The sequence below is a fragment of the Nyctibius grandis genome, chromosome 2 (genome assembly GCF_013368605.1).
Source record: "Nyctibius grandis isolate bNycGra1 chromosome 2, bNycGra1.pri, whole genome shotgun sequence".
NCBI classification, from domain to species: Eukaryota; Metazoa; Chordata; class Aves; order Nyctibiiformes; family Nyctibiidae; genus Nyctibius; species Nyctibius grandis.
Window position 1 is genome coordinate 36054856 of NC_090659.1, and position 17370 is coordinate 36072225.

The 17370-nt window shown below is 42.8% G+C and overlaps 1 protein-coding gene across 2 annotated transcripts in view; it reads right to left on the minus strand.

The window, feature by feature from the left end:
* CNKSR2 (connector enhancer of kinase suppressor of Ras 2) overlaps nucleotides 1–17370 on the minus strand; it is a 232024-nt gene that overhangs the window by 152922 nt on the left and 61732 nt on the right. For both annotated transcript variants that reach the window (XM_068420507.1, XM_068420498.1), the window contains exon 4: nucleotides 7126–7213. In XM_068420507.1, the coding sequence (XP_068276608.1) occupies nucleotides 7126–7213 (88 nt within the window). The remainder of the gene's footprint in view (nucleotides 1–7125; nucleotides 7214–17370) is intronic.

Genomic DNA, 17370 nt, shown 5'->3' on the forward strand with positions numbered 1-17370 from the left:
AAATTCAAAATTTTGAAGCTATATTTAGCAAGTCCTTAAAGTCCTTAATAACTATTACTTACAAAAGTGAGGAATTGTGATAGAAAATATTAAATGAGATATACTTTGTAACAATAATACTAAGGACTTTAATTATTCTTCTCTATTCAAGTATTTGATATTGTCCTAACAAAATGATTAGAACCTTTTCGTATTACTGCATTTGGATTACGAGTCAGGGCAGAGGGGCTAACAAAGTAAATTTCCTTTTTATCCTTTAAACTGGAAAACAAGCCTGCACTTAGTTTCTCAGTGAAACAATATTTCAAACATTTGTCATGTAAGTTACAGCCATTTAATTATAAAAAAAAAAATCACTGTCATACAAAAATAGTGCATTAATCAAGAAATAATCTGTGATCCTTTTCAATATCTTTTATCTGAAAGACAGCAATGGCTAGAAGCCCAACAAAGATTACCCCTCTAGCATGGGAAGAGATTCCATCAGAGCATGGAGTATACAGACACTTACTTTTTCGAATCTCAAACACCTTTAAATGGGGAATAAGCTCGAAATCACTCAGCTGAGGCAGGGCACAGAGCACTTCTGTATGTGCTCTATATTAGGGTTTTTAGCTCAAAATCCCAGCTGCCTATATATATATACAGAGTTTTTGTGGATGGTTGTATTGGTCTTTCCTAGCTATCTTCCATCCTGGCTGCCACCTCCACAATTGCATCACTCAGGTTCTCAGCCAGTGTCATCCAAAATCTGAGTTTACCTCCAAGTGTTGCTGTGCGACAGATGATGTCAGAAGTATATTCCGTGACAACAGTGCAAGCCAGGTCCATGTCAGCCAAGAGACTGTTCTCCTTCTCCACCCCTGTTACACAGAATTGCTTCCACCGCATAGCCCCTCTTCAAAGAGGTGTTTGGGCAGAGAAGTAATTGCAGTGAAGCTTTTATAAAGGAGTATTTACAGGACTACAGCTATGCTTCTGCTGGAGCATCTTGCTAAGTAAATCCCACAAGACATTAAAGCTGCAAGATAACCACCAGTGGTTTTAAAACTAAATAAACACAGCAAATCATTGTGAAAGCTGATTAAGGAAAGTAAAAAACATGTGACAAGAGTGCTACTTCTCATCTACCTACTTGCTACTTTAGATCACTACTAAACACCAATAATATGAACTATGGTGTTCAGCAGTAAAGTTTTCTTTAAATGTCTGATAACTTACAAAGTCGATATAAAATTAGACTTTTCAAATATTCCCAAGGTTTCCAGGGTCTTAAGTCTAAAGAAGAAAGCTTCTTTAGTGAAACTCCATTAGGTTCCTGAGGAATAAGAGCATTGTGAATAACAATAAAAGCTGTCTATAGATTGCCTAAGAAATCAATAAATCTTCTATTCCTTACAGTTATCATTGTAGCTACTGCTACCTTTCTAAAACAAAACAAGCACACTTAAAAGGACAAGTTCTTGGCACCCTCTGAAGCTGAACATCCCAACTAACTAAGTCAATAGCAAGACTTTCATAAACGTTATGAAGACAAGGAGTCACTCATGTTCTTCCTTACATGCATTTGTGACTGGAACGATTCTGCTGACACAAACCTAAATTCACTAACGAACCAAAAGGGAAAAAAGCACAACCCAAAACAATCTTGCCCCTGTCCTCCAACCTGTACACCCATATCCCTTGAACACCTATCTTGTACCATCAAGAAAGAACAGGCCTTTTTTACTTAAAATCATGGAATAGTTTGGATTCGAAGGGACCTTTAAAGGTCATCTAGTCCAATCCCCCTGCAGTGAGCAGGGACATCTTCAACTAGATGAGGTTGCTCAGAGCCCCATCCAACCTGACTTTGAATGTTTCCAGGGATGGGGAATCTACCACCTCTCTGGGCAACCTGTTCCAGGGTTTCACCACCCTCATTGTAAAAAATTTCTTCCTTATATCTAAGTCTGAATCTACCTTCTTTAAGTTCAAAACCATTACCTGTCCTGTCTCAACAGGCCAACGTAAAAATTTTGTCCCCATCTTTCTTATAGGCCCTCTTTAAGTATTGAAAGGCCACAATAAGGTCTTCCCGGAGCCTTCTCTTCTCCAGGCTGAACAACTCCAACTCCCTCAGCCTGTCTTCATAGGAGAGATGCTCCAGCCCTCTGACTATTTTTGTGGTCCTCCTCTGGGCTCACTCCAACAGTTCCATGTCCTTCTTATGTTGAGGGCCCCAGAGCTGGATGCAGTACTCGAGATGGGGTCTCACCAGAGCTGAGTAGAGGGGCATAATCACCTCCCTCGACCTGCTGGTCATGCTTCTTTTGATGTAGCCCAGGATACAGTTGGCTTTCTGGGCTTCAAGGGCATATTGCCAGCTCATGTCCAGCTTTTCATCCACCAGTATCCTCAAGTCCTCCTCAGGGCTGCTCTCAATCCCTTCATCCCCCAGCCTGTATTGATACTAGCGAATGTCCCAACCCAAGTGCAGGACCTTGCACTTGGCCTTGTTGAACCCCATGAGGTTCACACGGGCCCAGTTTTCAAGCTTGTCCAGGTCCCTCTGCATGGCATCCCATCCCTCAGGCATGTCAACCACACCACCAGCTTGGTGTTGTCTGCAAACTTGCTGAGGCTGCACTCAATCCCACTGTCTGTGTCATTGGTGAAGATATTAACCAGCACTGGTCCCAATATGAACCCCCGAGGGACACCACTCATCACCAGTCTCCATCTGGACATTGAGCTGTTGACCACTACTCTTTGAATGTGACCATCCAACCCAGCAAATCCATACCTCTCCAATTTAGAGAGAAGGATGTTTGGGGGGACCATGTCAAAGGCCTTACCGAAGTCCAGACAGATGACATCCATAGCTCTTCCCTTGTCCACTGACGTAGTCTCTCCATCACAGAAGGCCACTAGGCTGGTCAGGCAGGACTTGCTCTTGGTGAAGCCATGCTGGCTGTCTCGAATCACTTCCCTGTCCTCCATGTGCCTTAGTATAGCTTCTAGGAGGATCTGCTCCATTATCTTCCCAGGCACAGAGGTGAGGCTGACAGGGAAGTTCCCAGGTAGTTCCCATGGTCCTCCTTTCTACCCTTTTAAAAAAATGAGTGCAACGTTTCCCTTTTTCCATCCACCTGGGACTTCATCTGACTGCCATGACTTTTCAAATATCATGGAGAGTGGCTTGGCAACTACACCAGCCAATTCCCTCAGGACTTTGGGATGCATTTCGTCAGGTCCCATAGAGTCACATATATTCAGGCTGCTCAGGTGGTCACAAATCTCATCTCTTACAGTGGGAGGGACTTTGCTCCCCCAGTCCCTGCCTTGCAGTCCATCCACTTGAGAGGTGTGGGAAGAGAGGTTGCCAGTGAAGACTGAGGCAAAAAAGTTGTTGAGTCCCTCAGCCTTCTCCTCGTCCATTGTTACCAGTTTGCCAGTCTCACTCATCAGGAGGTACTTTCTTTGACCTGCCTCTTCTGGCTGACATACCTGTAGAAGCCCTTATTATTCTTTGCATCCCTTGCCAAGTTCAGCTCCAGCTGCACCTTGGCCTTCCTGACCCCATCCCTACACAATCGGGCAGTGTCCCTATACTCTTCCCAGGAGACCTGTCCCTGCTTCCATTGCCTGTGCATTTCCTTTCTGCCCTTTAGTTTGACCACCCATGTCAAACTGAAGGCAGCTTCCCAAGGGGTCCTATTGACTAACTCCTTGAACAGCTGGAATTTTGCTTTCCTAAAATTCAGGGGGCTGACTTTACTCTTTGCCTTACCCATACCCCTCAGGACTGCAAACTCCATCACTGTGTGATCACTGCAGCCCAGTCTGCCTCCAATTTTGACGTCACCGATTAGCTCACTTGCATTGGTGATCATCAGGTCCAGTATTGCATCCCCTCTGGTAGGGCTGTCTATTACCTGTCTTAAGAATTTATCCTCCATGCACTCCAGGAGTCTCCTGGATTGCCTACATCTCACCGTGCTACTTTTCCAGCAGATGTCGGGGTGGTTGAAGTCCCCCAGCTGAACAAGAGCCTGTGAGCGTGATGCCTCCTGTAGCTGGAATAACAAGATTTCGTCAACAGGCTCCCCTTGATCGGGCAGCCTGCAGTAGACACCAACCACAAGGTTCCCTTTGTTGCCTTGGTCTCTAATTCTTACCCATAAGCTTACTGCAGTGTAAACAGAGAGTACAGATAATGCTCAGCCTCCAATTCCTATGAGGATACTCTAAGCAGGCAGACAGGTGTAGGAGAGAAAGGCAGAATGCAACGGAATGGTAGCAAAAATCATGATAGTCTCACAGTTTTGTTTGTTATTTAAATTCTTTTTTTTTCCTCCAGTGTTCTTCTGCAAGGGAAGAGTTGATTATAAAAATGAAACAAGAATGCAAGCCCTGAATTAAATAAGCCATCAGCTAAGAGGATGGTATTAAGAGTGAAAACCTGCAGGAAGTGCCTATGAAACAATATCCTAAAGTCCTAAGGGGGAGAAAAAAAATCCCTAAGCCAAAATAAAACAGCTGCATAGAAGCAGATGATTAGTACAAATGTAAAGCAGGTTACAATAATAACTTGCAGTGCACTGAGGGATCTGCTTCCACTGGCAAATCCACTGCACGTTGGCCTGTTAGTTGGGTCCTGGGCAATGTGCAACACACATAGGAAATGAAATGGTTAAAACAAAGTATGTGCCATTCTGCATTTTATTCCAAAGTCTGTCTCTAAGTAGGTACTATAAATTTTCTAATTATTTAAAGGTTAAAGCACAGACATTCAATAGATTTTCTTAGATCTCATACTTACAAGAGAGAGCAGTAATTCTGTCATTTTTTTTTCTTCTTTATCCATTTAGCACTGATAACGGGGCAGGGGGGAGAGGGGACACCCAACACTTAATTCTATGAAGAAACACTGACATTACAATTAGCCTCAAAACGTGCAAAATAATTCAAACAAACCAGCTTAATTACAGCTTTTTTTCCTTCATCTTGACTAAAGAATCATTTTTGGTCAATAAACCTGAAGGTTGGCTGTAACATAAACAACACCAAAAGAAACCCCTATTTTCAATCCTGCTGGTGCTCAGTTACTGAGGTGAATACTGGAGTTCTATTTTTAAATTGTATGAATGTCTCAGAAAGTCAAAGCTATAAGAAAATGTACAGACTCTATATTTTTTTAATAAACCATTAAGCTTTATAGAAATCTGTTGTTAGCTACTGTTACAAGAACAACTGTAACATTGCTTTCTGTAGGTCTTTCACAAAACAAAATTTTAAATTAAAGTATAAATTATTATAAGTTAGTGAAGTACTATAAAGTACTTTGCATACAAAGGAAAATGGATTCTGAGACATAAAAAACACCTGATAAGGTGATACGAAACATTTAATTTATAGCTTTAAGAAAGCACAATGAGGATTTTCAGTGTGTTCAGTGATCATCTAAAAGAAGAGCTCAGCAAAGACATTTTGAAATGCTACATTGGAATGTATTTGTTTTGAGTAGAGATCAAATCACATGTGTTTGAGACTAGTAATGGAATTTTTCATTATCATTCTTCTGACTACAGCCCAATTCAATTTCAGAGCATGCTTAAATTTAGACACATAAATGCTCCTTTTGAACTGCTTCCTGATTGGGGAATCATGTCAGTTTTGGCAAAGATAAAACTGCTTTTCTCCAAAGGTATTAAATAGTAACATTTGCTCTCATTCACACTGAAAAATATTTACCTACACCATAGCTAATTAGCAGTATCATGGATAGGGATGAATTTGCAAGAAAATAAACTGATATTGAGCTAACTCCTGGGAAACACTGCAGTGGTTGATATTTTACTCACTTTCTCACTAATAGTGGACACATGAAAATGGATCAGGTGGCTCTTCCCCTGAATTAAAAAACTAGACGGTGACGCACAGCTACCAGCCAAGAGAACGAAGGCATGGTCTCTTCTTCCACAGCCACCATCACTGGCACCTCTGTCCCAGTTTGAGGCAGGGTGACGACAAGAAGCCCAGTGGGGAGCACGGGGTGGCTGAAGGATGGGACTGGTAGGCCCTTGGGCCTGGGAAGCAAACAGGCAGCCTCACTGTGTGGCCTGTGGGGAGGGAACAGACTATGCTCCATTTCCACATCAAAAACTCCAGACATAATTGAGGGAAAAGAATAATAATAATAATAATAATAACAACAACAACAACAACAAGAAAAAACCTTCTGCTTGGCAGCAGTGGTCCCTTCCCTCTGCTGTTGCTGAACTGCCAGGAGAGGAAACCATCTCTGGTCCCTTTTCCCTCCGCACGATGGGCACTGCTGCACTGCATGGGCACCTGATGGTATAAGATGGTACCAAGGCCCTTCACAGTCATCAATAGCAGACCAGTCTCAGAAATGCATGCATCAGGGTAAATGATGATGCTCAAATGAATAGAACTACTTTAACTTCCTAGGTTTTTTCTACAGAATTTGGTATCAACATTAGTTTGAACTTGCAGCAAAAAAGACTTTTCAGTTTCAGCAGAACAACAGGCAAAGATAGAGACAGACCTAAACCACACACAGAGAAGCAACAGAAGGGTGGGGAAGGTTCTCTAGATTGCACTCCCAAATGAAGCCCATTAAGCAAGTGATTCTCAGTACCTACTTCTGGAATTCTTGAAGGTAGGATGTACAAAAACGTATACAAAATATTCTAGCCTCACAGGTACATGTGTCATCTTAACAGGTGTCTAGATGATATGAATTGTATGAAAGAGCAGATGACTAAAGTCCAGTACATACAGACCTTTTGAACCAGACAATTAAAAATTAAAGACAAAATATAAGAAATTAATTAGACAAATTATTAACTAGATTTCACAAATTTATAGTGATGTATTAGACTAGAGAACCTAAGATGAATCTTACTACTGAGATATGCAAAGGCATATACACAGCACAACCCAAACCAGTATTATAAAACCAGGAGGCAGAATTTTTATAAAGCATTTACTACGTACTAATATTCCTTTATTTTTGTTAGACAATGATATAGACAGAGTAACACAAAATTGTGTGAAGAAGGTAATGTCCATTTACAATTTAAGACAAAATAAATTGCTAAGCAGATGGTCTCATACCTGTTGTACTATTGTTGTTAGTTCCAGACAGAGCTGTATGACATTATTTCTTGTTACTGAGTAATCTGTAACAGCAGCAAAAGGTGATCTAAAAAAAAAAAGAAAAAAAAACGTTGAATAGCACTAGCATAGCTTCACTGGTGCACAATGCACTTAATACACATTGTTTCTAGAGATACTAAAATCACACAGAATACCCAAAATGTACTACTAAAATTGTAAATTACAGGATACATAACCATGAAAAATGTTCATCTCTCCTTGGTTTTGCAGTTTTTAAATTCCTTTTTAAGAAACCGCTTTTTTAAAAGCATTATTTCTCACACCCTTCTAGTTTACTTTTGGACTGCCTTTACTCTTCAGAAAAAGCCCACCTTGCCTTCTGCATTTGTTTGGGAATACCCTCATAAAGGCAACCAGAGGCACCACTTCCACCTGTGATATGAATAGTGTCCAGATGTGAATCAGATCAGAAAAGCATTTGGCTGATTCACTGGGATTCTTGGGACCTGATCTAATATCTGGTAAACATACTGGAGGGACTCAGAAATAGTAAAATCTTTATCGAAAGGGAAGAATAGCATTTAAAGCCAGAGATGCATAAATGCTGAAGAGCAGCTGCAAAGGCTAAACTGGAGGCATAACCGAACACTCACACACACTGGGCTACAATCACAAGTGCTCAGTGAATTGAAAAATGTAATCCAGCATTTAGAGATGTCACCTATATGCACCCTATAGCTTAAAACGTCATGTTAGAATGTTTAAAATGCTTGCCTACCTAGAAGCTTGCTCATTTTCTAGAGGCACTGCTAAAATGTATTTGGTTAGTGAAGCTGGCAGTCATCTGATTTCTGTACTACAAGTCTGTGTTAAACTCTTAACTCAACTTAACCTATTTTCTATATGCAATAGCCAAACACTAGGCAGGACTGCTATTTTCTCCAAGAGGAGTCAAGATTTTGACTTCATCAGTGTTGCAGATGAGGTTTTTATGGGTATTATTAGCATTGCAAAGATGGTATTTCTCCCTAATATACCTGCTTCAAACATTTAAAACAAAAAAAGGTGGCAAAGAACAACAAGGATTGTAATGTCTGAATAAACTAACAACAGATCATGCAATGTGCTAAGATCTCTAAACATTACCTTAAGTGTCATTGCCTTTAAATTAAGCTGGGTGACTCGTCCCCTTCCCCAACTGCCTTCTTTCATCACATCTTAGAGCATACATATTCGTATATACAGCTTTAAGAGTTCTACAGCGCTAGTTGATATTATGCCTTCCTCATTTAAGCCAAGTTTCCAGTACACAGAACTCTGTTATAAGCATGTCCAAATGATAACTACAAATATAGTTCTACTGGTTCTTATTAGGTTCCTAAACTTCTTTTCCATATGCAAAATTACTGAAATTTTAGTGCAGGCAGATTTGGAACTGTCCCTTAATAAACCCATGTGAACTCCCCTATCTCTGCCTGCTTCTTCTAATGCCCTCTTTCTTCTCCAGAGCTCCCAATCCAGACTTGATGGTTCATAAGACAGAATGAACTTTAAGGTGCATACTCAAGTCTAGCAGCTTTAACTTGATGTAATACATCCTACAACCACATATGCTTTCTACCTGTATTTTCTAGGAGGAAAACCAGTACACTCTTTAAAATAAAAGTACAGAAATTGGAAGCTAGGCAGACTTTAAGAAACATAAAAGCAACAAGAGAGTAAGGACTTAGTAGACAGCATGTGGGTAAATTCCAAAAGGTGCCTTACAAAGGCAATTTGACACAGACGTATAATCACAATTCAAAGTCCAAGCTCTATGCAGTATAGGGCAGCTGTACAGTAGGTACACACTACAGCAGGCCTACCCACAGAGACACGCACAGAGTATTACTGAAGTTCAGGAGACATGTGAGCATATCAAAGGATAAAAGGTAACTGAACTGCTTGGTTATGAACCATAATTGTGTTTAAAATGTACATTAGCCAAGATCTACAAAAACACTGATATTTTTCCATTCAAAATTGTAACTATTGAGGTTCTGAAATCTACCTGAAACCTTGATTTAAAAAGGTCATGTTCATTTATGAACTCACTTTTATTGAAGATGAATGGAATCAAGACAGCAAATGGTATTATTTTACTTTAAGTATGGATGTTAATACAATTTGATCCTCAAATTACACAACTGGAATCTATTTGACATTTCAAAGCCTCCAGCATTTCTCTAAACAAAATCGCATGGTAGGCTTTGGCTTTTAATACCACATCATCTTCCCTCATACTTTTACAATTTAGTTTGGTTTCACGATTCATGAGGAAAATAATGACATTTTTACCGTCATTGCTTTTAGTGAAGATCGTTAGAAGTGCCCCAAATAAACTTTGTTGACATTAAAGAACAGGAGAAGGGACTGAGACATTACTCATTTTTGTTACATTGAAGTTTACACAGTGAAGATTTACTGAAAACAGCATGTGAAGCGGGCAGCGAGAGTGCCAGCAGGAGAGAGAAGACTACTAAAAATCAATAACTAATATGTAATATTTTTAAGAGTATTTCACGATTTGGAAGGATAAGGAGACAGGTCCATGTTACATAGACTTTGCTGCTGCAGAAAATGTAAGGGGTCCTCGAGCTGCCCCCTCTGTAGGTCTCTGTAGCTTATAAACCGACTCTCTCACATCAGTTTCTGCTGATGCCTCTCTGGGGCATTGCTGTAAATCGGACCAGCAAAATTGAAATTCCCTTTCCTCCCCCTCCCCAGTCAGACCATTTCCCTGGAAGCAATCTGCACGCACAGCTATACAGCCACTACTGAATAAGCAGCTGGGGAAATGGTAAGGACAAAAACCTCTTTAAGGAAATGTATTTTGGTATTACACCCCAAGCCTCAGATTCAACAGTGAAAGTCCAGCAAGACTTAGTATAACAACACGCCAGCAGTTTCAACCAGAATATCAACAGGAACTTCACTGTAGGATCACTGACTGGATTTCATAAAAGACACTGTGAAACGCCAGTCTAACAAAAAACCTCTTCAATAATAATATATTCACTGATTGTAATTTTAATACAGTGCAATTGTATTGACTTGCAATAGGTGAAACAATATGTATAAATGCAAATAAAGCCTACATACACTGTAATTTTTCAACTGGCTGCTAAAACACTTTTCTCAAGGCATCAGAAACACAGCAAGTAAAAGGAATTCCTTATTTAATTAGATCACTTCTCTCTACTTTCTAAAAATTATTTCCTTGGCTTGGCTGAGCCATTTCTATCAGCTTCCAATTTCTATTCTTTTCTTTCAAAGCCACATCTTTCACAGTCCCTTAGACCTTCAAGTCTCAGGTACCTCCTATGGCTCCAGTGAAGCAAAGTCCCTGAGAACAACTATAATATTCAATATGTGTGCTGTCCAATTCAGTGCTCTTTCAGATAAACAAGAACTGAAGAACTGCCTTGGACTGGGGCCTTATGTTGCCCCACTTCTGGCTGTGACATTGACCTCAGCGTCCCATTGTCTCACTTTTCTCTCAGTCATTTTCAAGACCTTTTTCCACATACATTTCCCTATTTGTGGAACTTTTTTTACTCAATTCCTCTTGTAATTCATTTGTTCTTCCTTCAAAACCTCCCTCTGATTCTCTTCCTTTGCAACACCCACATAGAATCATAGAATTGTTTTGGTTGGAAAAGACCGTTAACATCATTGAGTCCAACCATTAACCTAACACTGCCAAGTCCACCACTAAACCATGTCCCTAAGCACCACATCGTCTTTTACATACCTTCAGGGATGGTGTCTCAACCACTTCCCTGGGCAGCCTGTTCCAATGCTTGACAACCCTTTCAGTGAAGAAATTTTTCCTGATCACAGAATCACAGAATGTTAGGGATTGGAAGGGACCTCGAAAGATCATCTAGTCCAATCCCCCTGACGGAGCAGGATTGCCTACACCGTATCACACAGGAATGCGTCCAGGCGGGTTTTGAATGTCTCCAGAGAAGGAGACTCCACAACCTCTCTGGGCAGCCTGTTCCAGTGTTCGCTCACCCTCACCGTAAAGAAGTTTTTCCTCATATTTATGCGGAACCTCCTGTGTTCCAGCTTGCACCCATTGCCCCTTGTCCTGTCAAGGGATGTCACTGAGAAGAGCCTGGCTCCATCCTCATGACACTTGCCCTTTACATATTTATAAACATTAATGAGGTCACCCCTCAGTCTCCTCTTCTCTAAGCTAAAGAGACCCAGCTCCCTCAGCCTCTCCTCATAACGGAGATGTTCCACTCCCTTAATCATCTTCGTGGCTCTGCGCTGGACTCTCTCTAGCAGTTCCCTGTCCTTCTTGAACTGAGGGGCCCAGAACTGGACACAATATTCCAGATGCGGCCTCACCAGGGCAGAGTAGAGGGGGAGGAGAACCTCTCTCGACCTGCTAACCACACCCCTTCTAATACACCCCAGGATGCCATTGGCCTTCTTGGCCACAAGGGCACACTGCTGGCTCATGGTCATCCTGTTGTCCACTAGAACCCCCACGTCCCTTTCCCCTACGCTGCTCTCCAACAGCTCTGTCCCAAACTTGTACTGGTATCTGGGGTTGTTCTTGCCCAGATGCAGGACTCTACACTTGCCCTTGTTATATTTCATTAAGTTTCTCCCCGCCCAACTCTCCAGCCTGTCCAGGTCTCTCTGAATGGCTGCGCAGCCTTCTGGCGCATCAGCCACTCCTCCCAGTTTTGTGTCATCAGCGAACTTGCTGACAGTGCACTCTATTCCCTCATCCAAGTCATTAATGAATATATTGAATAGTACTGGTCCCAGTACCGACCCTTGAGGGACTCCGCTAGACACAGGCCTCCAACTGGACTCTGTCCCATTGACCACCACTCTCTGGCTTCTTTCCTTCAGCCAGTTCACAATCCACCTCACTACCCGATCATCCAGACCACACTTCCTCAGTTTAGCTGCGAGGATGCTGTGGGAGACTGTGTCAAACGCTTTACTGAAATCAAGATAGACCACATCCACAGCTTTACCATCATCTATCCACCGGGTTACGTCCTCATAAAAGGCTATCAAGTTGGTTAAGCATGACTTCCCCTTGGTGAAGCCATGCTGAGCGCCCCTAATGATCCCCCTATCCTTGATGTGCCTAGAGACAGCACCAAGGACAAGTTGTTCCATCACCTTTCCAGGGATGGAGGTGAGGCTGACCGGTCTATAGTTACCCGGGTCCTCCTTCTTGCCTTTTTTGAAGACTGGAGTGACATTCGCTTTCCTCCAGTCCTCAGGCACCTCTCCCGTTGCCCACGACTTAGCAAAGATGATGGAGAGTGGCCTAGCAATGACTTCCGCCAGCTCCCTCAGCACCCGCGGGTGCATCCCATCAGGGCCCATGGATTTATGGACGTTCAGATTGCTTAATTGGTCCCTGACCCAGCCCTCATCAACCAAGACGGATTCCTCCTCTATCCTGACTTCTTCTGGGGCCACAGGGGTCCGGGGCTCCTCAGGACAGCCTCCAGCAGTATAGACAGAGACAAAGAAGGCATTCAGTAACTCCGCCTTCTTTTTATCCTCTGTCTCCAGGGCCCCCACCTCATTCATCAGTGGGCCTACATTGCCTCTAGTGTTGGCTTTACCTGCAATGTATTTGAAGAAGCCCTTTCTGTTGTCCTTGACCTCTCTTGCAAGGTTTAATTCCAAGGAGGCCTTAGCTTTCCTAGTTGCCTCCCTACATCCTCTGACAACAGACTTATATTCCTCCCAAGTGGCCAGCCCCTCCTTCCATGATCTGTACACCCTCTTCTTCCACTTGAGTTTGCCCAGCAGTTCCCTGTTTAACCATGCAGGTCTCCTGGTACCCTTCCTTGACTTCCTACCTGCTGGGATGCTCTGATCTTGAGCTCGGAAGAAGCAGTCCTTGAATGCTAACCAACTATCTTGGGCCCCCTTACCTTCTAGTACCCTGTCCCATGGGATTTCCCCTAGCAATTGCTTGAAAAGGCCAAAGTTGGCCCTCCTGAAGTTCAGGGTTGCGATTCTGCTAGCTATTCTGTTCCTGCCACATGAGATCCTGAACTCTACCATCTCATGGTCACTACAACCAAGGCTGCCCTCAACCTTCACCGCTTCAACCAGACCCTCCTTGTTAGTGAGGATAAGATCCAGCAGCGCTCCTCTCCTAGTTGGCTCATCCACCATTTGCATCAGAAAGTTATCATCAATGCACTGGAGGAACCTCCTGGACTGAGGATGGCTGGCTGAGTAGGCCTCCCAGCAAATATCAGGGTAGTTGAAATCCCCCAGGACAACCAGGCCCTGGAATTGAGAGACTGCTCTCAGCTGCCTGTAGAAGGCCTCATCACCCTCCTCATCCTGATCAGGTGGCCTGTAATAGACACCCACAACAGTATCACCCCTGCCAGCCTGCCCCTTAATTCGCACCCACAAACTCTCAACTCGCTCCTGATCCGCCCCTGGACAGAACTCAATACATTCTAGCTGCTCACTCACATAAAGAGCAACTCCACCACCTCTCCTTAGCGGCCTGTCTTTCCTGAACAGGACATAGCCATCCATGACCACATTCCAGTCATGCGAGGTGTCCCACCAAGTCTCTGTAATTGCCACTAGATCATAGCCCCCCGACCGAACACGGATTTCCAACTCCTCCTGCTTATTCCCCATGCTGCGTGCATTGGTGTACAGGCATTTCAGGGAGCGAGCTGAACACACCGATTTCACCCCAAGGGAATGGGAGGCCTCCTGGTCTACCTCAACACTAGAGCGTTGCCCCAGTGGTGCAAGCCCAGCTACTACCCCATCCCCCTTCGAATCTAGTTTAAAGCTCTCCGAATGAGCTCTGCTAATTCCTGTCCCAGAACCCTTTTGCCCCCACGACATAAACCTTTCCCATGTATTACGGTCACGCCTGGTGTCTTATAAAACCAGGCATTATCAAAGAACCCAAAGCCCTGCCTGTAGCACCAGTCTCGTAGCCAGGCGTTAATAGAGACAATCCTACTATTCCATCCCACGTCATCACCTGAAAATGGAAGGAGGGAGGAGAAAACAACTTGTGTCCCAGACTCTTTCACCAACCGTCCTAGGGCCTTGTAGTCTTTCTTCATCCCCCTCAGACTACGGGATGCAGCTTCTTCCCCACCTGTCTGGAAGATCAGCAGGGGGTAGTAGTCTGTGGCCTTCACCAGGTTGGGGAGTTGCCTGGTGATATCCCTGATTCGGGCTCCAGGCAGGCTGCAGACCTCCCTGTGATGGGGGTCAGCTCTGCATATTGGGCCCTCAGATCCCTTTAGGAAGGAGTCTCCAACCACTAAAACTCTTCTCTTCTTCCTTGTGGAGGAGGTAGCTATACGCCTGTCAGGTTCTTCTGACTGTGGTGGGACCTCTGATATAGGTTGCCTCTCCACCACATCCCCATTGGACCGGCTGTATTCCACTAGGGCTTCATATCTATTTCTCAGAGGCACCTGTGGAGGCAAGGTAGGCAAGGAGGGCACTCGCCTTTTGCCACGGCCATAGACTTGCCTCCACTCACTCCTCTCCTCTAGGTTATTGTTTTCCACCTGAGAGGGGCAGAGTACAGGGGTCCCTCGATCCTGGGATCCTGCTCCCATTTTTGTTGCAGGGAAGGCAGAGCCTGGCTCCACCAGTCTATCTCCATTTCAGCCTCCCGAATGCTCCTAAGCCTTTCTACTTCGGCTGATATCCATTCTAAACATTCCCTGGCACAACCTGAGGCCATTTCCTCTCATCCTATTGCTTGTTACTTGGGAGAAGAGATGACAGCCACCTCGCTACAACCTCCTTTCAGGTAGTTGTATATAGCAATAATGTCTCCCCTCAGCCTCCTTTTCTCCAGGCTAAACAGCCCCAGTTCCCTCAGCTGCTTCTCATCAAACTTGTTCTCCAGACCCTTCACCAGCTTCATTGCCCTTCTTTGGACTCGCTCCAGCACCTCAATGTCTTTCTTGTAGTGAGGGGCCCCAAACTGAACACAATATTCGAGGTGTGGCCTCACCAGTGCTGAGTACAGGAGGACGATCACTTCCCTAGTCCTGCTGGACACACTATTTCTCATACAAGCCAGGATGCTGTTGGCCTTCTTGGCCACGTGGGCAAGGTGAAACTGAGGCTTGGATGTAATACGAGAATATATTTCGTTGGTAATAAATATTTAAAGACAGGTAGAGACAGGGGAGATAATAATAAAACAACTCTGAAACATAAATTTGTTTATACATGGGTAATGCAGGCTGTAACTGATAAGGGACATAACTCCTTTTCCTTTTACTTGCTATTTGATCTGGGTGTGAGCTGTCCTGGGGGTTGAGAAATTCTTTGCCTGTGAGCTGTCCTGGGGGTTGAGAAATTCTTTAATTCTTTATCAGCCTGATGTGTAAATTAACTGCCTAAGCATATCTCAATAGAACAAGTAGCAGAACATTAAGGTCATACGAAACCCATCGAGAACTGGTCTTGCGGTTTGAGCCAAGATGTTACCACGCCCGTGCAAGAAGAAAAGGTGAGAAGTGCACGGCCTTCATCCCTGAGACCCCGGCCCACGACCACCAGGAGGAACTTATTGTAATAAAGACTGCCTTCTCGGGGAAAGTCATGAATATGTATAGGCGTCCTTGAAATGATGAATATGTAATACTTTGAAATGATGAATATGTAAATACAAGCTGAATTACCGTGAAGGGGTGCACGATTTTGGTGGGACTACCCCCCGTGCTGCCCAGCGCTGAATAAACATACCTACTTTACAACCCTGCTGGTTGTGGAGTCTGTTTTCCACACGTCATAACACACATTAATGTATGTACACACTTTTATGAATTGAGACCTAATTAAAATCTTTAGCACTATCAACATCTTTCAGAATGAAAAAAAAAATTATATTATCTAGCATTAATTAATTAAGCCACCCTGAAGGATTGGTAGAAAAGCCAGCTACATCAATCTAGCACAGCTAATTCCCTCACAGAATTAAGAAATAATATGATTCAACAGCTATTGATACTCAACTACTGATTGCACATGAAGGAAAATCCTTCCCAAACAATTAGAAAAATATGTGTATTGTGAAGGAGATGCATACACTTGGTGTTTCTACATTATCAACATTTTCAGCCTCATATGCTTTAGCCTCCTCATCTGTATTCTTCATATAACATTTAGTTAGGGGAAAATCATATCTAGAAATAACTATTTCACTTTAAAATGTTGCAATTTGGACAAATACAGACTGCTGTTAGTAAAAGCATCTCCCCAAATTAAAAGTTAATCATATTTCACCACTAAGTGTAGTACTGAGCTATTTTATAACAACAGACATTGTGAGGGGTTTAAAACCAGTAGCATGCTTATTTTAGCATCCTAACAAGGGAAAACATCATCAGAGCAGTTTGATTAAACATAATAGTCCAAAACCTTTCAAAGAGAGAGGTAACCAAATCAGTAATATAAGTCAGACTTCAAAGGTAAAACATTAAGCTCGAATAAAAATCTGAATGTACAATATTGTTGTATATACATTTGTGCCAAATCTGTCTAAGATTCATAGTTCTAGGCTTTCATGATACAAACATTTTATTTGTATTTCTAATGGAACTGCTTTATGTAGAATCAGGGAGGAATGCAGTAAAATTCACACTGAAGAAAGGAATTCTTTAAATGAGTGCTCTGTTAAACATTTACAGCTGTTCCAGTAGCACAATACGGTTAAGTACCGTAGCATTCTTAGGCAGCACTTACTGACAGGTTTGGCATACCATTCAAACAAGCATAAAGGGAAATGCATAAAGCAAACAAGATTCACAGGTTTAAGACTGAAAACCAATTGACAAAAAGTGCATTATTTGTATGGTGAGTAAAGAATCGCTGAACTCTTTGGTTTCTTTTTGTTTGGGTTTTCATTTGTTTTCCCCCCACCATCTTCTGTGCAAACCAGATCTACCCTGTCAGGACAAGAAATAACCAAACACATCTAACAGGACTGTATGAAGTCTCTTATAAAGGAGACTTTAAACCAGTAACACTTTCTTTGTAAGTAAGAAGTTATGGGCTTGCAAACATTCGAGCATAATTTTCCCAGTGAATGCTCCTCTTTACTTAAAACTACAAAATAGTCATACCATAAACATCACCAAGGCTCATTCATCGAAAACAATGAGACAAAGAAATTCAGCTGAACACATTTTACCT